The following is a 21,909-nucleotide window of genomic DNA, read 5'->3' on the forward strand; positions in this document are numbered from 1 at the left end:
ATGAGATTTTAGTAGCTATCTATGCAAATATCTCACCAGAAAACTCCACTGCAAATGATTATTTTTTGTTAACACAACAAACAGAGACTTCATGAGTAGACACTTATTTTATTAAAGAAAAAATAGAGACTTTTATACAATTACAGGAGACATTTATCAATTACTATGTCTACACTTATTACATACAATCTACCTAAATATCTGGCACATTTGTTTGACATAGAAATAAATTAAACAATCTATCATTTGTGATCTGGTCCTGTTCCAGTTATATTGAGGCAGTGGAAGAGCTTGTGACAATGTCGGACATCACTAGGACGCGGCGTGGAAATATTAATGCTGTAATGTAATATATTTCCTATAATACCTGAAAGATAATTTGTCTTTGCAGATATAAATAAAAAATATGTTTCAATGCTTCTAAAATGAAAATTAGCTTTTAGGTTTACAGCTCCTAGACAGACCAATGTGGCCCCCATGGTAACAGACTACAAATCATTCCGGAGTAGTCCGATTCTGCAGTCATTTTTATTTCCATCTGTACCAAGCTTTTTGCTAACCTACAAAATTCATATTAAAGTCAATTTGTCAGTAGGTTTTTGCTATGTAATATGAGAGCAGCATGGTGAAGGGACAGAGACCCTGATTCCAGAGATGTGTCACTTAGTTTACTGGGTGCAGCAGTTGTGATAGTCGGTTTTCTCTGCTGCACATCTAGCAGAGCTCGGTTATTGAGTTGTGTAACTCGGCTCACATCACAGCTTTCTGTGTATATGGTCAGTAAGCCGCTATCAATGCTGGGGATATGGCTGGACTAAGGCGGGCTTTGCACATTACGACATCGCAAGCCGATGCTGCGATGTCGAGTGCAATAGTCCCCGCCCCCGTCGCAGGTACGATATCTTGTGATAACTGGCGTAGCGAAAATTATCGCTACGGCAGCTTCACATGCACTCACCTGCCCTGCGACCGTCGCTCTGGCCGGCAATCCGCCTCCTTCCTAAGGGGGTGGGTCGTGCGGAGTCATAGCGACGTCACACGGCAGGCGGCCAATAGCGGCGGAGGGGCGGAGATGAGCAGGATGTAAACATCCCGCCCACCTCCTTCCTTCTCATTGTAGCCGGGACGCAGGTAGATGTTCCTCGCTCCTGCGGCTTTAAACACAGCGATGTGTGCTGCCGCAGGAACGACGAACAACATCGTACCTGTCGCGGCACCGGCATCATGGAAATGTCGGAGAATACACCGATGATATGATAACGACACTTTTGCGCTCGTTCATCGTATCAAAAAGGTTTTACACACTACGACATCGCAAGTGACGCCGGATGTACGTCACTTTCAATTTGACCCCACCGACATCGCACATGCGATGTCGTAGTGTGCAAAGCCGCCCTAAGAGGCATGAGGACAGTTATCCTGTAGTGATAGTGTCCTGCTGAAAAAAAAACACTAATTGTACTGAAACCTAAAAATAAAATAGCCTAGTAAGTGGCACATCATTGTAATCAAGGTCTCTGCTCCTAAATTATGCTGCTCTTCGATTACATATCAAAAACCTAGTTACAGATTCCCTTTACTGTACAGCAGGAAATGGATGAAAGGCAGCATGACAGCAGGAGCCGACTACACAGGGTGTTTGTAGTCTGTTACAGTGGAGATACATAAATCTGCACAGCAGCTGTTGACAAAACATGAAATGTTATTAATAAGGCTAATTGCAGAGTTGCTATTTTTTTCTTTTGATGCACTATAACAGTAAAAAAAACCTTCGTTATAATAGTAGACATGTGTAGACAATGATTCACAATGGATATCCATACTGTGTACTAGTGTCGGTCATTATGGCTTTATAAATGCTTGCCGAATATTGCCTGTGACACCCTATAGATTTTGGAGTAACAAATGACATCATTTTCAGGTGCTGTTGTCCAGTTTTCCAGAGCTGCTGTAGAGTTACTTTACCCAGATATCACCTGCTCCCCAAGATGACCTCAAGATCAAGAGTCGGCAACAGAAGTGACAAACTGCACCAACTATCATGATGGGTGCATTAAGGGCCATGTAGTTTTCCCAGAAATTGACACATTTGAATTCTATTTAAGGAGCAAATATTGTTTAAGAACAGCAAGAATCCTTAGATGGGTGTCAAGAAAATCAAGGCTGCGTCTCCCAGAAACAATGCCACCCGCAATATAGTATAGTTGAGCAAAAAATGTTTTACAAGACCCTGATCCAGAATCATGTCAGTAGTCTGGGATCGTTGGTGCAAAGCCCTTTAACACTAGAAGTCCCAGAGAGGGGTAATTTAACATTTCTACCATTGGAACCCTATGGAGCTCGAAATTTCTGGGACTCCTAGTGTTAAGCCTCCTTTCGCCTGCTATTGTCTTCAGTGACTCTTCTGATTAGCAGCCATGACTCCGGGCCAAATAATCAGTAGAGGCACCAGGGTTCCCAGCAGGTAGGAGGAGGCTTGAAGAACTGAGGTCCAGGGGCTCAATACCATGGGCATAGTTTTTAGACATCTTTTTGCTCATCTGTAGTATATAAATCTACTAGCACTGCTCACATCTCTAAGATGCCATAATCTAATGACTTGCCCTTCAATACTTTCTACAGATGCTGCTCCATTCATGAGGAGATCACGGCCCACAATGTCAAGTGTTAAATCCTCCAGGTCAATTACTACCCCAGAAATCCATGCTGATATTTTCCCTGTATGGAGAGTTTGATGATAAATGTCATAAACATTCACAAATCACATTACTACCAGACAGTCGCCACGCTCTGTGTGTGCATTATTACTTCAGCTGTCCGGTAGGTAGGGACATCAGAATGTCACTGCTCCCTTACAGACAGGAGGACCATTTTCTCTTATGTGGTAGTGCCACTTGCTTCTTTTACTGGTTTGGAGTAAACCCGCTCACCGAAAATGGTGCTACCAACCCGGACATTGGTGGAGCCCACTTCAATCTGGGTGGAAAAATAAAAAAACATATCGTCAAGGATTGCAGACATGAAAGACAAAAGGTTTGTGATGGCGTTGTCTGGGAAAAAAGGACCCCATCACCACATAAGTAGGACCACAAGTGACAGGTGACGGCTGGGGAGTCCTGATACAGATTTTGCATCAGAGATTAGAAAAATAAAGTTACACCACCCTCCCATCTCACAAAGTCTGGAAAACAAGAGCCTTCCTACTCCTCCATCTTAGGCCTCTTTCACACGCCTGTGAAAAACCACGCACGTTTTTCACGGACATGTCAGAGGTGCGTTTTGCCCTCCGTGACCCGTGTTAATGGGCTACGTGTGTTCTCCGTGTGTTATCCGTGATAACACACGGAGAACGGGAACTTTCTACTCACCTGTCCCTGGCGTCGCTGTCCGTGGTGCTGATCTTCGGTCTCCGGTCCTGCCGACTCCCCGCTGCTGCTGCTTTCGGCCGCAGTGAAGTGAATATTCGATGAGCGGCGGTCGGCAGCAAGTGACAGCAGCGGCAGAGACAGCAGGGCTGGAGAAGGTAATGTTTTGTTTTTTTTTTCTCACAGACACATGTCTTCTCTCCGGCGTGTGTCACACAGAACACATCCGTGTGTGTGTTACGTGTGACATGTTTGCGTTCCGTGTGACACCCGTGATGCCGGAGAGAAAACGGACATGTCGGCGTGAGAAAAACACGGACACACGTAACTACGGAACGGACACACGGTCCGTGCGCAAATACTTACATGTGTCCAAAACCATAGAAATACCTAGGTCTACGTGTGTACGTGTCTCCGGTACGTGAGAAAACTGCCAAACACGTACCGGAGGCACATGCTTGTGAAGGGGGCCCCAGATAGGAAATGGGAACGTCAGACCCCAACCCCTTCACAAGGTCCCAGCACTTCACCCTCTGTTCTGCCAAAAAGGGATGTGTTGTTTTATTTCTGTAAGATATAACTATACAGGTATAATGTGTACTCACTGCATGTTCAAAGTCTGCTGACATCCCCATACTGAGCTCCACGGCGTCCGGGGACAGCCCCAGCTTCTCACACACGTCTTCTCGCTGTTTCAGCAGCAACTGTGAGTGAGGAGGTAGAAGAACTGCTCAGAGAGAAGAATGAAAGACCACCAGATACCACAGGCCAACGTCTGTCCAACAACCCGACAGACAAGGTCAATGACATTTATAAATACTATGTATACACGGCATAGGTATAAATAGAGAACAATGCCAGATTATCAGAAAATGACCTATTGTGTAGATCACGTTTCTGATATCTACACATCTAAATTAAAACTGTAATTTATGTCTGACCTGGAAAATCAAGCGTCCTGGTCAATTTTATCACATAGTGAATTACGTAAAAACGAATTCCCAAATGGCAGCGCGATACAAAGGCACGCATGGGTGCAGCTTTGTACCCGTCAGCTTTTTTGACGCCTGGTGTATGCACCCCGGCTTCAAAGAGGCTCACTGCCCATGATCTGAAGTCGTCTGCACCTCCGGTCATGCGCGCTACTCCTCTCTGAAGCCAGGACATATACAAGTGGCTTCTGAGTGGCGCACATGACCAGAAGTGCAAACAACTTCAGATCAAGGGCAGTGAGCCTCTTTGAAGCCGGAATTCATACACCTGGCATCAAAAAAGCTTAAAGCGCAGCTTTGTATCACACTGCCATGACGCTGGCTGTTCTAAAGGGGGCGTGCTAACATGCTGAGTGGGGCAACTAGCCATGTGGGCAACTAGCCAGGGAACTATTGCCCTTGCGACTAGTCGCTGGCCTGATTAGCATATCACAAACAATCTTTGGACATACTTTTACTAAAGATCTGATTAGGTACGCCACTATATGCTGGGACAGTTAGGCAGGGATTATAGATATGCACACAGAATTTCGTGGTTCTGGGTGCACTGGGGACCTGACAGGTTCACGTTAAATCATGGTTTCCCAGCCTGTTTACCTGAAAGTCAGGGTTAGGACCCTGGGTGAGATCATAGCCATAGCTGCCAATGGTCATCAGACCCACAAACTCCAAACCTGGGCACTTCTCTCGGATATGTTTTACCAACCCAACTGTGTCTGACGGAGGAAGGCCATGTTTGCCTGAAAGAAAACATATAACAGGTTGTGGATGTGACGGGCAGCAAACCGGGCAACACCATAAAGTGAAATGGTTCATCAAGATGGACGGCTGTATAATACGTTACTTTCTTCACTGCTGGTGTTGACTTGAACCATGACCTTCAACTTCTCAGGTGATCCCTTTCTTTGCCAGGAGGCGTTGACCTTGTCTACAAGTTTCACAGAATCTATAGTCTCCACGATGTGAAGGTTTGGAACAGCTGGGAGACAAAGGCTAAAGAGGTTTATTATGTTCCCCACAGTCACCAAAAGAAAGTCTCAAACTCGAAAGAAAATGATATTTAGATAAAACACCAGATATTCTGGCACGAGAGCGCTCCGTATTTTCATGGATAACACTCGTACCTATGATAGTCTATGGGGCTGGTTTTTTTCCATCAGATGAGGAAACTCTGATAGTAAAAACGGACAATGATCAAACTCTGATGACATTGATCAAAACCACAGAAGACACATATAGAGTAAAGCGGGCTTTACACGCTACAATATCGCTAGCAATTGCTAGCGATATCGTACGCAAAAGCAACCGCCCCCGTCACACATGCGATGTCATGTGATCGCTGCCGCAGCGAATATTATCGCTACGGCAGCATCACACGCACTTACCTGGTCGGCGGCGTCGCTGTGACTGCCGAACAATCCCTCCCTCAAGGGGGAGGGACGTTCAGCATCACAGCGACGTCACCAAGCGGCCGGCCAATCAAAGCGGAGGGGTGGAGATGAGCGGGACAAACATCCCGCCCACCTTCTTCCTTCCGCATTGTGCGCAGGACGCAGGTAAGGTGAGGTTCGTCGCTCCTGCGGTGTCACACACAGCGATGTGTGCTGCTGCAGGAGCTACAAACCACATCGATAATCAACCATTACCGATTTTTGGTTTTGGGACGACCTCTCCATGGTGAACGATTTTCACCATTTTTAAGGTCGCTTAAGGTCGCTGGTAAGTGTCACACGCTGCGATATCGTTAATGATGCTGGATGTGCGTCACTAACAACGTGACCCCCAACGATAAAACATTAACGATATTGTAGCGTGTAAAGCCCCCTTAAGTGCTCCGAATATAAAGCAACCAGAATATATTCTACTCCGCTAATCAAACATTGCTACAGTGCCTCCTATGTATAGTCATGACCCTTAGAAGCATTTATCAGGTAGTCTCCCCATATGTCTGAAGAGGGTTTGTAAAAATAATATGCACCCAGGAGCTCAACTATAAGAATAGAAAGTGTATCCGTATTATCTCTGTGTCGTGACATTACAGAGCATTGTTATTCGAGTGTTAGCACGGTGGCTCAGTGGTTAGCACTGCTGCTTTACAGCACTGGGGTCCTGAGATCGAATCCCACTAAGGAAAACATCATGGAGTTTGTATGTTCTCCCCGTGTTTGTGTGGGCTTTCTCCGGATACCTCCCACACTCCAAAGACATACTCATAGGAAATTTAGTCTGTGAGCTCCATTGAGGACAGTGATGATGATGTCTGTAAAGCACTGCGGAATTAGATAGCGCTTGATAAGCAAAGCATAAATAAAATAATTATCCCTGTACTGAGACATCCCTGTGTATATTATCCCTGTACTGTGACATCACTGTATTATCCCTGTACTGTGACATCGCTGTGTGCATTATCCCTGTACTGTGACATCACTGTATTATCCCTGTACTGTGACATCACTGTATTATCCCTGTACTGTGACATCACTGTGTGTATTATCCCTGTACTGTGACATCACTGTATTATCCCTGTACTGTGACATCACTGTGTGTATGATCCCTGTACTGTGACATCACTGTGTGTATGATCCTTGTACTGTGACATCACTGTATTATCCCTGTACTGTGACATCACTGTGTGTATTATCCCTGTACTGTGACATCACTGTGTGTATTATCCCTGTACTGTGACATCACTGTGTGTATTATCCCTGTACTGTGACATCACTGTGTGTATTATCCCTGTACTGTGACATCACGGTGTGTATTATCCCTGTACTGTGACATCACGGTGTGTATTATCCCTGTACTGTGACATCACGGTGTGTATTATCCCTGTACTGTGACATCACGGTGTGTATTATCCCTGTACTGTGACATCACGGTGTGTATTATCCCTGTACTGTGACATCACTGTGTGTATTATCCCTGTACTGTGACATCACGGTGTGTATTATCCCTGTACTGTGACATCACTGTGTGTATTATCCCTGTACTGTGATATCACTGTGTGTATTATCCCTGTACTGTGACATCACTGTGTGTATGATCCCTGTACTGTGACATCACTGTATTATCCCTGTACTGTGACATCACTGTATTATCCCTGTACTGTGACATCACTGTGTGTATTATCCCTGTACTGTGACATCACGGTGTGTATTATCCCTGTACTGTGACATCACGGTGTGTATTATCCCTGTACTGTGACATCACTGTGTGTATTATCCCTGTACTGTGACATCACGGTGTGTATTATCCCTGTACTGTGACATCACTGTATTATCCCTGTACTGTGACATCACTGTGTGTATGATCCCTGTACTGTGACATCACTGTATTATCCCTGTACTGTGACATCACTGTATTATCCCTGTACTGTGACATCACGGTGTGTATTATCCCTGTACTGTGACATCACGGTGTGTATTATCCCTGTACTGTGACATCACTGTGTGTATTATCCCTGTACTGTGACATCACTGTGTGTATGATCCCTGTACTGTGACATCACTGTATTATCCCTGTACTGTGACATCACTGTATTATCCCTGTACTGTGACATCACTGTGTGTATGATCCCTGTACTGTGACATCACTGTATTATCCCTGTACTGTGACATCACTGTGTGTATTATCCCTGTACTGTGACATCACTGTGTGTATTATCCCTGTACTGTGACATCACGGTGTGTATTATCCCTGTACTGTGACATCACGGTGTGTATTATCCCTGTACTGTGACATCACTGTGTGTATGATCCCTGTACTGTGACATCACTGTATTATCCCTGTACTGTGACATCACTGTATTATCCCTGTACTGTGACATCACTGTATTATCCCTGTACTGTGACATCATTGTGTGTATTATCCCTGTACTGTGACATCACGGTGTGTATTATCCCTGTACTGTGACATCACTGGGTGTATTATCCCTGTACTGTGACATCACTGTGTGTATTATCCCTGTACTGTGACATCACTGTGTGTATTATCCCTGTACTGTGACATCACTGTGTGTATTATCCCTGTACTGTGACATCACTGTGTGTATGATCCCTGTACTGTGACATCACTGTATTATCCCTGTACTGTGACATCACTGTGTGTATTATCCCTGTACTGTGACATCACTGTGTGTATTATCCCTGTACTGTGACATCACGGTGTGTATTATCCCTGTACTGTGACATCACGGTGTGTATTATCCCTGTACTGTGACATCACTGTGTGTATTATCCCTGTACTGTGACATCACGGTGTGTATTATCCCTGTACTGTGACATCACTGTGTGTATTATCCCTGTACTGTGACATCACTGTATTATCCCTGTACTGTGACATCACTGTATTATCCCTGTACTGTGACATCACTGTGTGTATGATCCCTGTACTGTGACATCACTGTATTATCCCTGTACTGTGACATCACTGTATTATCCCTGTACTGTGACATCACTGTGTGTATGATCCCTGTACTGTGACATCACTGTATTATCCCTGTACTGTGACATCACTGTGTGTATTATCCCTGTACTGTGACATCACTGTGTGTATGATCCCTGTACTGTGACATCACTGTATTATCCCTGTACTGTGACATCACTGTATTATCCCTGTACTGTGACATCACTGTGTGTATGATCCCTGTACTGTGACATCACTGTATTATCCCTGTACTGTGACATCACTGTGTGTATTATCCCTGTACTGTGACATCACGGTGTGTATTATCCCTGTACTGTGACATCACGGTGTGTATTATCCCTGTACTGTGACATCACTGTGTGTATTATCCCTGTACTGTGACATCACGGTGTGTATTATCCCTGTACTGTGACATCACTGTATTATCCCTGTACTGTGACATCACTGTGTGTATGATCCCTGTACTGTGACATCACTGTATTATCCCTGTACTGTGACATCACTGTATTATCCCTGTACTGTGACATCACTGTGTGTATTATCCCTGTACTGTGACATAACGGTGTGTATTATCCCTGTACTGTGACATCACGGTGTGTATTATCCCTGTACTGTGACATCACGGTGTGTATTATCCCTGTACTGTGACATCACTGTGTGTATTATCCCTGTACTGTGACATCATTGTGTGTATTATCCCTGTACTGTGACATCACGGTGTGTATTATCCCTGTACTGTGACATCACTGGGTGTATTATCCCTGTACTGTGACATCACTGGGTGTATTATCCCTGTACTGTGACATCACTGTGTGTATTATCCCTGTACTGTGACATCACGGTGTGTATTATCCCTGTACTGTGACATCACGGTGTGTATTATCCCTGTACTGTGACATCACGGTGTGTATTATCCCTGTACTGTGACATCACGGTGTGTATTATCCCTGTACTGTGACATCACGGTGTGTATTATCCCTGTACTGTGATATCACTGTGTGTATTATCCCTGTACTGTGACATCACTGTGTGTATGATCCCTGTACTGTGACATCACTGTATTATCCCTGTACTGTGACATCACTGTATTATCCCTGTACTGTGACATCACTGTGTGTATGATCCCTGTACTGTGACATCACTGTATTATCCCTGTACTGTGACATCACTGTGTGTATTATCCCTGTACTGTGACATCACTGTGTGTATTATCCCTGTACTGTGACATCACGGTGTGTATTATCCCTGTACTGTGACATCACGGTGTGTATTATCCCTGTACTGTGACATCACTGTGTGTATTATCCCTGTACTGTGACATCACGGTGTGTATTATCCCTGTACTGTGACATCACTGTGTGTATTATCCCTGTACTGTGACATCACTGTATTATCCCTGTACTGTGACATCACTGTGTGTATGATCCCTGTACTGTGACATCACTGTATTATCCCTGTACTGTGACATCACTGTATTATCCCTGTACTGTGACATCACTGTGTGTATGATCCCTGTACTGTGACATCACTGTATTATCCCTGTACTGTGACATCACTGTGTGTATTATCCCTGTACTGTGACATCACTGTGTGTATTATCCCTGTACTGTGACATCACGGTGTGTATTATCCCTGTACTGTGACATCACGGTGTGTATTATCCCTGTACTGTGACATCACTGTGTGTATTATCCCTGTACTGTGACATCACTGGGTGTATTATCCCTGTACTGTGACATCACTGGGTGTATTATCCCTGTACTGTGACATCACTGGGTGTATTATCCCTGTACTGTGACATCACTGTGTGTATTATCCCTGTACTGTGACATCATTGTGTGTATTATCCCTGTACTGTGACATCACTGTGTGTATTATCCCTGTACTGTGTCATCACGGTGTGTATTATCCCTGTACTGTGACATCACGGTGTGTATTATCCCTGTACTGTGACATCACTGTGTGTATTATCCCTGTACTGTGACATCACTGGGTGTATTATCCCTGTACTGTGACATCACTGTGTGTATTATCCCTGTACTGTGACATCATTGTGTGTATTATCCCTGTACTGTGACATCACGGTGTGTATTATCCCTGTACTGTGACATCACGGTGTGTATTATCCCTGTACTGTGACATCACGGTGTGTATTATCCCTGTACTGTGACATCACTGTGTGTATTATCCCTGTACTGTGACATCACTGGGTGTATTATCCCTGTACTGTGACATCACTGTGTGTATTATCCCTGTACTGTGACATCACTGAGTGTATTAGCTCTGAAGTCCAGGGGTTGTAAGTAAAGTCTGGAGTTGGTGCCCAAGTCTGAGATTTCTGAGTTTTCTGCATGCATCTTCTCTTTAAACACCCCCATTTATATGAATTTAATGAATGAATGAAATAAGCTGGGATAAAAAGCACGATCTCAACACACAAAGGTGCTCCGTCATGTGTCCTCCCATTCACATCTATGCGCTGATGCACACAACATGATTACCCCGAGACTATTAAATTGCCTCGTTGAGTAAAGTTGTGGCATGTCAGATAGCTGAGGTCAATGGTTTCTCCTGTAGCATGAAGACTGGCAGGGTGTGTGTGCTGCCGCAGAGTCTGTGCGTGCACCTCTGCCCTATACTATATGTGGTGCAGGAAATACAAGCAGCGCATTACACATCTATAGGTCACTTACCAATTAACTTGTTGATGCTGTTTGTCTGCAGATGCCCAATAAAATGCCATTTAATCTCTGGGCAGGAAGACAATATCTAGAGCAAAGATCAGTAAGAAATGACTGAATGTAATAACCCGGAAGCACGGCTCCATGACTTATAATGTGGTCATTAAAATACACAACACAATTCGTCAGGGAGGAACGAGTCTTTCAGACGGTTAGTCCTGTTCGGCTTCCTCGTCATTGAGCGTCCTATCCCTGCTGGCACACGCGGGCGACTCGCAGGTATGGGGCACCTGTCCCATCCTCATGATGAAAATATCTCAACTTGATATCTACGGATCAGAGGTAGCAGAGGACAGCGCTCGAGAGGTTGATGACCATTTATTTGCACCTCAGAGTCCATCGGTTCACCCCCCGTGTGTCATACCGGGCAAGACCCCATTTTGCGCCTTATTTCTCCACAGCTTCTCCAGTCCATCAGTCACGACAGCGGTCTCTGGGAGTACCACCACTTACCCGCCTATCTCTGCGGCTCTTCTTTTGATTAGCTAGCCTGGCACATGTGCGTCACATCAGGCTGGCCAATCAAATTAAGAGCTGGAGACATCAGTAGGTAAGAGGCGGGAAGAAAGTGATTACTGCTGTGGCCGATGGGACGTGAGAATTCATTTGCACCAAGTCTATAGTCTCCAATGTGAGCGCCGCTCCATTCATACAGGGGGCACAGCACCCAGGTCTTGTGATGGGCTGATAGACCACAAATTTACCATCCATCCTGTTTTTTTAAAGACAACCCCTTTAAAAGATGAAACTTGCATAATCTCACATCATAATAGAGCTTGCTTTGGGTCATAATAAATATAACATGGAAATCTTACCTCAGTGTTTGACGCCTTATCAACCAGTTCTTGAACCTGAAAATAATAAAATAATAAAATTAATGATGAGTTTTAATGTCAAATTTTGTAGAATAAAAAATATTTTTTCTTTAGGTGAGGGACGGCAATGCTTTTTAGTGGGGTTCACACCAAATCGAAGATCTGAGGGCCACACCTGCATTCAGGTGTGGGGATAACAGAGTCCGGCTTCATGACCATGTGTACAGAAGGTGATCTCCATAGATCTGGAGATCCAGGGGGACCGGGTCCGTATAACTTTAGAGATGTCGTTGGTGCACACGAGTATGGTTCACATCACAAAACATGTTTTGGACGCTTCCCTAAACCTGGAAAAAAGTAATAATTGTATCTCGGACTTACGTAGTTCTCTCCAAAGACTCGCTGGCCGTGAGTGTAAGCCTCGATCACCATGTCGGCTGGCTTGGTCTTACTTACAGCCACCAATCTGGGCTGGACGGCAGGAAGGCTCTATAAGACAGACAGCACCAATTATACCCACGTTATATGTAGCATATAAAGCAAGAGATCCAATATAAAGGGGGACAAGGTCACCCCTCCTGTGTGTGCAATAAGGGAATACTCACAATCCGCATTTTACAAAAGGAAGGAACATATCCTAAAGCCGTTACACCAGGTCCCAATGTAATTACAGTGACAAAAAAACGGTATTGGTTACAACCGCCACATTCATGAAGCCCTAGTAGTTGTTTAGGGGGAGATTTTCAGCTATAAGGACGGGAGCAGCTTATCTGTACACTTACTACTGCCCACATGGATAAGATACATTCATAGAAACAGATATACACTAAATAGAAACAAAGGCATCAGGACCCCTACACATTACACTGCAGGACATGAGAGCCCATTGTGGATCCATAGACATTAAAGGGAACCTGTCAGGTACAATATGCATGCAGAACCACGAGCAGTTCTGGGTGCATATTGCTAGTCCCTGTCTAACTGTCCCTGTATACACTAGCCTAGATAAAGGGATCTTTAGAAAAAGTATTTCTAAAGATCTTTTATCGTATGCTAATGAGCGAGGGGACTAGTCCCCTGGGTGTTAGTTCCCCGGCCAGTCACCTCTATTAGCATGTTAGTATGCCCCTGTGGGAGTGCTAACATGCTAATGAATACACAGCATCACAGGATGATCTCACTCACCTCTCCGCTGCCATTGCCGCCCGACGTAGGATTTTGGCTCAGCGCACATGATGTTGGCACTTTCGGTCATGCGCACTACTTCAGTTTGAAGCCAGGACATGTACACCCGGCTTCATAGTGCGTATGACCGAAACTCCGGGGTCAGGCGCACTGAGCCGAAATCCTACGTCAGACGCGATGGCAGCGGAGAGGTGAGTGAGATCATCCTCTGATGCTGCGTATTCATTAGCATATAGCACATCCACAGGGGCATACTAACAAGCTAATGGAGCCCAGCTAGCAAGGGAAGCAAAGCCCTTGGGACTAGTCCCTGCGCTCATTAGCATAAGATAAAAGATCTTTAGAAATACTTTTTCTAAAGATCTCTTTATCTATGCTAGTGTATACAGGGACGGTTAGGCAAGGATTAGTAATATGCACCCAGAACTGCTGATGGTTCTGTGTGTATATTGGACCTGACAGGTTCACTTTAATATGGAGGCCGTCACGTTGCAGCTATAACACCTTCCTCTCTTTCTGGAAGAATTTCTACAAGATTTTGGAGGTGTCTATGGGAAATTTTGCCGATTCATCCACAGCAAAATTTGTGAGGCAACGCTGATGTTGGATGTGACAGACGGGCTCACAATTTCTGTCCTAGCTCCTCTTGGTGTTGGATGGGGTCAGGGCTCTGTCACACTCTTCCACAGCAATCTCACCCAACCATCCTTTATAGGAATCGCGTTGTCCACTGGGAACAGTCAGGGAGAACAGAAAAGGGCCTTACGCCAAACTATTCCCACAAAGTTGGAAGCAACAATTGTCTTATATGCTAAAGTAGTGAGATTTCCTTCACTGGGACGTTTAATGCTTTTGTGTTTATTGGAACAACACAAAAGAAAAATGAAAAAAAAGGCAAACTGGACAGAATTTCACACAAAACTCCAAAAATAAACCTGATGAAATTGTTGGAATCTTCAACCTTAATGGACCTTAAAGAAACCCTAAAGGTTTCTGCTGTGTAATTTGAAGACAGCATGCTGTAAGAGTTAAAACATTGAATTCAGCCCTGCGTCTCTCATCGCAAAGTGTATTTTTATTTATCTGCAATGTTCGTTTATTTTTTAGCTTTATCATTAGTGGGTCTGAGGAGCATGTGAGCTCACGTCATACTCTGCTCTGTAGCGCCTGCTCCTGGTCCCAGTGTGGTATCTGCACGCGTCCTCGCTCCCAGGCCCGTGGGGGCATGACCCATCCCACCTTTCTGGTTTCAGCATGGCTTCTTGGGGCGGCGTCACACGCTACGATATATCGGGCGATTTGTCGTCGGGGGTCACAGATTCCGTGACGCACATCAGGCATTGTTAGACATATCGTAGCGTGTGACAGCTACGAACAACTGTGAACGAGCAAAAATACTCACCTTATCATTGCTCGTTGACACGCCGTTCATTTTCAAAATGTCGTTCCTCCTTCTGTGCTCCGGTTGTTCATCGTTCCCGGGGAAGCACACTTCGCTCCGTGTGACACCCCGGGAATGATTAACTGCAGCTTACCTGCGTCCCGCCGGCAAGGCGGAAGGAAGGAGGTGGGCAGGATGTTACGTCCCGCTCATCTCCGCCCCTCCGCTTCTATTGGCCGGCCTCTGTGTGACGTCGCTGTGACGCCGAACGTCCCTCCCCCTTCAGGAAGAGGATGTTCGCCGCCCACAGCGAGGTCGTCCGAGAGGCAAGTACGTGTGACGGGGGTTACCGACTTTGTGCGCCACGGGCAACAAATTGCCTGTGACGCACAAACGACGGGGGCGGGTGCAATCGCTCATGCGATTGAACGATAAATCGGTGCGTGTAACGCCGCCATTAGAGCCATCCCTGCTGTGATGCCACATCTTAAGCAGACACCACAGTGCCATCTCGTCTGAGCCTTCACCTCTGTGCCGCCACATCTATACACATCTACCGTGGACATTAAGAGACTGTACCCGTCCGTACAGACTGCCACCTCTGGTCCCTGACTGCCGTGCATTGAGGCCTTCTGTTCTCCTTTGTGGAGTGTCACACAGTCCCTGTATAGGGGTTCGCTGCTGGTTGCTCCTTCAGGAGAGTCCGGTGCATGGTCCAGTGAGTCCACACCCAACGGTCGCCGCCCCTCGGTGATTAGCAGCTTCTGTCTATATAAACATGCACTGACAACCTAATGTAAGCAGGGGAAGCTGTATGGGCTCTGCTACATGCAAAATCTTGAATTTTGGACTGTGTCAAAAGGGTGACAGCCAGTAATCTAAGTGATATATCATTGGAATCAGGGCTTCTTTGCCTACATCATGTTGCTCTCAGATGAGGTAGCAAAAACCTGCTGACAGATTCCCTTTAACCCCTTTCCATTTTTCGGTCAATATAGCCATATAAGGGCTTGTTTTTTGTGGGACGAGTTGCACTTTTGAAAGACACCATTCATTCTGCCCCATATTGTACTGGAAATAAATCGTGATCAAAAAGCAAAAAAAAGTGTAATTGGACGATTTTTTAATATTTACCATGTTCACTATATGATAAAGCTGACCTGGCAGTATGTTTCCACAGGTCAGTACGAATTTGTAGATACCATATATGTATTAGTTTTACTTTTATCTAAGTGGTGAAAAAAAAATCTGAAGTTTGTAATAAAGAAAGAATTGCGCTTTTGCCTCAATTTTGAGACCCGCACTGTTCTCATTTTCGGGATCTGGGGCTTAGTGAGGGCTTATTTTTTGTGTTTTGAGCTGACGTTTTTTATTATTCCATTATTACGTAGATGCAATATTTAGATCGCACGTTATTGCATTGTAATGCAATATTGCAGAGACTAAAAAAACGTAATTCTGGCGGTTTGATGTTTTTTCACGCTACACTCTTTACCGATCAGATTAAGTGATTTTATATTTTGATAGATCAGGCATTTCTGAACTCTGCGATACCAAAATGTGTATTTTATCGTTATTATTTTCAAAGGGGCAAAAGGTGGTGATCTGAACTTTTAGGGGGTTTTTTATTTTTGAAATTATTTTTTATTGATTTTACTAGTCCCCCTAGGGAACTTTATGGCTGCACAGTCTGATCACTTCTGCTGATCAGAGCGATGCTTCAGCATTGCTCTGATCAATGCTGTTCTACTGTGAGTGTCTGCGCTCTGCCGGCATTCACAGGAAACACGTCATGGCAGTAACAGGGGTCATCATCTCTCTCCATGCTGCCATGGCAACTCAATGGCGCCCAGTGATCACGTCACAGGGACGCTGATGGCGGCGGTGAATAGCGCAATCCCCACTGGAGCATGTTAGATTCCACTGTCAGAGTTTGACAGAGCCATTTAAGGGATTAACAGGCGTGGGTGGATCGGAAACCCACCCGTGCCTGTTAGCTGCACATGTCTGCTGATTGGATCAGATGTGAGCTGCCACATGAGCTCACATAAAAGGGATGACACGTCCTTGGTCGTGAAGACATTAATATTTGGTTGCCCACCCATTGGGATAAATAACTGCAATCAATGGCTTTCTATAACCATCAGCAAGCTTCTTACTCCTCTCAACTGGAATTTTGGAGTCTTCTTTTGCAAACTGCTCCAGGTCTCTCATATTTGGAGGTGCCTTCTCCCAACAGCAATTTTAAGATCTCTCCACAGGTGTTCAATGGGATTTAGATCTGGACTCTGCTGCCACTGCAGAACTCTCCAGCGCTTTGTTTCCATCCATTTCTGGGGGCTTCTTGAAGTATGTTTGGAGTCATTGTGCTGCTGGAAGACCCATGACCTAGGATGCAAACCCAGCTTTCTGACACTGGGCACTACATAGCCACTCAATGTTTTCAGATATCATGATGCCTTGCACATCGTAAAGGCACCCAGTGCCAGAGGCAGCAAAACAACTCCAAAACATCTTTGAACCTCCACCATATTTGACTGTAGGTGAGGTTTTCTTTGTAGGCCTCATTACGCTTTGGTAAACAGTAGAATGATATGCTTTAAGAAATAGCTCTACCCTGGTCTCATCTGTCCAGAAGATACTTTCTCGGAAGGATTTTGGCTTACTCATGTGCATTTTGGCAAACTTTAGTCTACCTTTTTTATGTCTGTGTCAGCAGTGGGGTCCTCCTGGGTCTCCTATCATAGTGTCTCATTAAAATGTGGACAGATAGTTTGAGCTGACACTGATGCACCGGGCCTGCAGGACAGCTTGAAGTTCTTTGGATCTTAATTGGGGCTGCTTATCCAACATCCTCTTTCTCTATCATCCACATCCAGGGAGATTAGCTACAGTGAACAAAGGAACATCAATATTTCTAGATGTGGACTTATAACCCTTGAGATTTTTAATATTTTCAACAATTTGGGTTCTCAAGTCCACATACATTTTTCTCTTCTCTTCCTGTTCTGTATGCTTAGTGTAGCACACACAGACACACAATGCAAAGATTGTGACAACTACTCCCCTTTTTATCTGGTTTCAGGTGTGATTTTCATATTGTCCACACCTGTTATTTGCCACAGGAGAGCATAAAGATCATCACATGCTTGAAATAAAGCCAACAGTTTTTTAGTGTGAAATTATGTCCAATTTGCCTTTTCTTCTCAGTTTTGTTGGGATTCCAATACACACAGAGGCAGTGTGCACGGCACGGAGGCGGTGTACACGGCACAGAGGCGGTGTACACGGCACAGAGGCGGTGTACACGGCACAGAGGCGGTGTACACGGCACAGAGGCGGTGTACACGGCACAGAGGCGGTGTACACGGCACAGAGGCGGTGTATACAGCAAAGAGCCCTGTCCCCTGCGTTGCACATCCCCAGTATAGTGTATTTCCAGTGTCCCCCCGGCCGCCTCTGTGCTGCCCTCAGTGCCCTGGGACACCATGACTATTGTATGTAACGTCCCATTAGTAACCTGCACAAGTTATTGCTGCTTTCTGTCGCACTTTACGGCGCCTGTGCACCACTAGCAGCATTGGGGAATGGTCACTACATTAAATACAGCAACCACAGCTTTATAGAACTACAACTCCCAGCATGCCACAGGAATCAGCGGATGTAAAGGGCTGCGGTTGCCGTGCTGCTCACCGGGGCTCTCCGGGCCGCCGCACACTGCACCTGCTCCCGCACTGCGCTGAGCGCTCTCCCGACCTCCTGCGCCATGCCGCCTGCCCTCCACATTCCCCGGGCCCGGCCGGCTACAGGACCTGTGATGACGTCATAACCACGGGACCCGTGACAGTGGGCGGGGCCAGTGTCGGAAGGAACCTGCGTTATTACAGATGGTACAGACAGAGGCTGGAAGTTCTGTTCACGATTGAGCCTACAGAATACAGGCTCCCTGCAAGTCCTGACTGCGGCCCATACAGTCTAGCAGCTTCACCACTGAAGATGCTAGAGAATACAGGCTCCTTCACGATGCTGAAGTTGGTTTCTTATTCGGCAATTTAGTTTTTTCAGTTTTTTATGCATTTATCAACAAAAATGACACATCACAATAAAAAAATACAATGCACTGATGAGCCCTAATATACATACACTCAAAACCAGCTGCGAAAATTATAAAACTGGCAAAAAAATGGGCATCAAAGTGGGCACCAAAGTATGTTAGTGAAAGGGTTAAATGGCTTTGGGCCACTGATCTAACACCACAATTACCTATCTAGTGATGCCTCTAATCAAACTCAAGTGTCTCCAGCCTGGCCCAAAGGGATTCTGGGCATCAGAACTGGCATCAAAGTGGGCACACAACCAATTTTCACAGATTTGAATAAGTAACCAGTGTTTTTGAGGGGTTAAATGGCTTTGCGCCACTGATTTGACACCACATTTACATACCTAGTGATGCCGCACATCAAATTCAGATCACTCCAGCCTGGCCCAAACAGGTTCTGAGCATCAGAACTGGCATCAAAGTGGCAAAAATCCCAGTTTTCACAGATTTGAATAAGTAACTGGTGTTTTTGAAGGGTTAAATGGCTTTGGGCCACTGATTTCACACCACATTTACATACCTAGTGATGCCACACATCAAATTCAGATCACTCCAGCCTGACCCAAACAGGTTCTGGGCATCAGAACTGGCATCAAAGTGGGCAAAACCCCAGTTTTCACAGATTTGAATAAGTAACCAGTGTTTTTGAGGGGTTAAATGGCTTTGGGCCACTGATCTGACACCACATTTACATACCTAGTGATGCCACACATCAAATTCAGATCACTCCAGCCTGACCCAAACAGGTTCTGGGCATCAGAACTGGCATCAAAGTGGGCAAAACCCCAGTTTTCACAGATTTGAATAAGTAACCAGTGTTTTTGAGGGGTTAAATGGCTTTGGGCCACTGACCTCACACCACATTTACATACCTAGTGATGCCACACATCAAATTCAGATCACTCCAGCCTGGCCCAAACAGGTTCTGGGCATCAGAACTGGCATCAAAGTGGGCAAAACCCCAGTTTTCACAGATTTGAATAAGTAACCAGTGTTTTTGAGGGGTTAAATGGCTTTGGGCCACTGACCTCACACCACATTTACATACTTAGTGATGCCGCACATCAAATTCATATCACTCCAGCCTGACCCAAACAGGTTCTGGGCATCAGAACTGGCATCAAAGTGGTAAAAATCCCAGTTTTCACAGATTTGAATAAGTAACTGGTGTTTTTGAAGGGTTAAATGGCTTTGGGCCACTGACCTCACACCACATTTACATACCTAGTGATGCCACACATCAAATTCAGATCACTCCAGCCTGGCCCAAACAGGTTCTGAGCATCAGAACTGGCATCAAAGTGGCAAAAATCCCAGTTTTCACAGATTTGAATAAGTAACTGGTGTTTTTGAAGGGTTAAATGGCTTTGGGCCACTGATTTCACACCACATTTACATACCTAGTGATACCGCACATCAAATTCAGATCACTCCAGCCTGGCCCAAACAGGTTCTGGGCATCAGAACTGGCATCAAAGTGGGCAAAACCCAGTTTTCACAGATTTGAATAAGTAACCAGTGTTTTTGAGGGGTTAAATGGCTTTGGGCCACTGATTTGACACCACATTTACATACCTAGTGATGCCACACATCAAATTCAGATCACTCCAGCCTGGCCCAAACAGGTTCTGGGCATCAGAACTGGCATCAAAGTGGGCAAAACCCCAGTTTTCACAGATTTGAATAAGTAACCAGTGTTTTTGAGGGGTTAAATGGCTTTGGGCCACTGATCTGACACCACATTTACATACCTAGTGATGCCACACATCAAATTCAGATCACTCCAGCCTGGCCCAAACAGGTTCTGGGCATCAGAACTGGCATCAAAGTGGGCAAAACCCCAGTTTTCACAGATTTGAATAAGTAACCAGTGTTTTTGAGGGGTTAAATGGCTTTGGGCCACTGACCTCACACCACATTTACATACTTAGTGATGCCGCACATCAAATTCATATCACTCCAGCCTGACCCAAACAGGTTCTGGGCATCAGAACTGGCATCAAAGTGGTAAAAATCCCAGTTTTCACAGATTTGAATAAGTAACTGGTGTTTTTGAAGGGTTAAATGGCTTTGGGCCACTGACCTCACACCACATTTACATACCTAGTGATGCCACACATCAAATTCAGATCACTCCAGCCTGGCCCAAACAGGTTCTGAGCATCAGAACTGGCATCAAAGTGGCAAAAATCCCAGTTTTCACAGATTTGAATAAGTAACTGGTGTTTTTGAAGGGTTAAATGGCTTTGGGCCACTGATTTCACACCACATTTACATACCTAGTGATACCGCACATCAAATTCAGATCACTCCAGCCTGGCCCAAACAGGTTCTGGGCATCAGAACTGGCATCAAAGTGGGCAAAACCCAGTTTTCACAGATTTGAATAAGTAACCAGTGTTTTTGAGGGGTTAAATGGCTTTGGGCCACTGATTTGACACCACATTTACATACCTAGTGATGCCACACATCAAATTCAGATCACTCCAGCCTGGCCCAAACAGGTTCTGGGCATCAGAACTGGCATCAAAGTGGGCAAAACCCCAGTTTTCACAGATTTGAATAAGTAACCAGTGTTTTTGAGGGGTTAAATGTCTTTGGGCCACTGATCTCACACCACATTTACATACCTAGTGATGCCGCACATCAAATTCAGATCACACCAGTCTGGCCCAAACAGGTTCTGGGCCTCAGAACTGGCATCAAAGTGGGCAAAACCCCAGTTTTCACAGATTTGAATAAGTAACCAGTGTTTTTGAGGGGTTAAATGGCTTTGGGCCACTGATCTCACACCACATTTACATACCTAGTGATGCCACACATCAAATTCAGATCACTCCAGCCTGGCCCAAACAGGTTCTGGGCATCAGAACTGGCATCAAAGTGGGCAAAACCCCAGTTTTCAC

The 21,909-nt window shown here is 45.2% G+C and overlaps 1 protein-coding gene across 1 annotated transcript; it reads right to left on the minus strand.

Annotated features, from left to right (window-relative positions):
- Window positions 1-404: 404 nt before the first annotated feature.
- PLPBP (pyridoxal phosphate binding protein) lies at window positions 405-18,739 on the minus strand. The gene is made up of 8 exons (XM_075346115.1): window positions 18,598-18,739; window positions 12,720-12,827; window positions 12,339-12,374; window positions 11,476-11,551; window positions 5,202-5,336; window positions 4,955-5,097; window positions 3,971-4,069; window positions 405-2,976 (listed from the first exon to the last, which is right to left on the minus strand). The coding sequence occupies exons 1-8, from the start codon at window positions 18,688-18,690 to the stop codon at window positions 2,878-2,880; spliced, it is 789 nt and encodes a 262-aa protein (XP_075202230.1). The 5' UTR covers window positions 18,691-18,739; the 3' UTR covers window positions 405-2,877.
- Between the last annotated feature and the right edge of the window lie 3,170 nt (window positions 18,740-21,909).

This window comes from Anomaloglossus baeobatrachus, chromosome 4, assembly GCF_048569485.1.
Source record: "Anomaloglossus baeobatrachus isolate aAnoBae1 chromosome 4, aAnoBae1.hap1, whole genome shotgun sequence".
Lineage (NCBI taxonomy): Eukaryota > Metazoa > Chordata > Amphibia > Anura > Aromobatidae > Anomaloglossus > Anomaloglossus baeobatrachus.

Bases quoted from the DNA above. Each gene is read 5' to 3' on its own strand.
- PLPBP (XM_075346115.1), bottom strand. From the start codon at position 18,690: ATGTGGAGGGCAGGCGGCATGGCGCAGGAGGTCGGGAGAGCGCTCAGC. The intron at 12,375-12,719 runs GTAAGTCCGAGA...TATTATTTTCAG, and splicing joins GAGTCTTTGGAGAGAACTAC to GTTCAAGAACTGGTTGATAA. The intron at 5,098-5,201 runs GTAACGTATTAT...GTTTTCTTTCAG, and splicing joins CAACACCAGCAGTGAAGAAA to GCAAACATGGCCTTCCTCCG.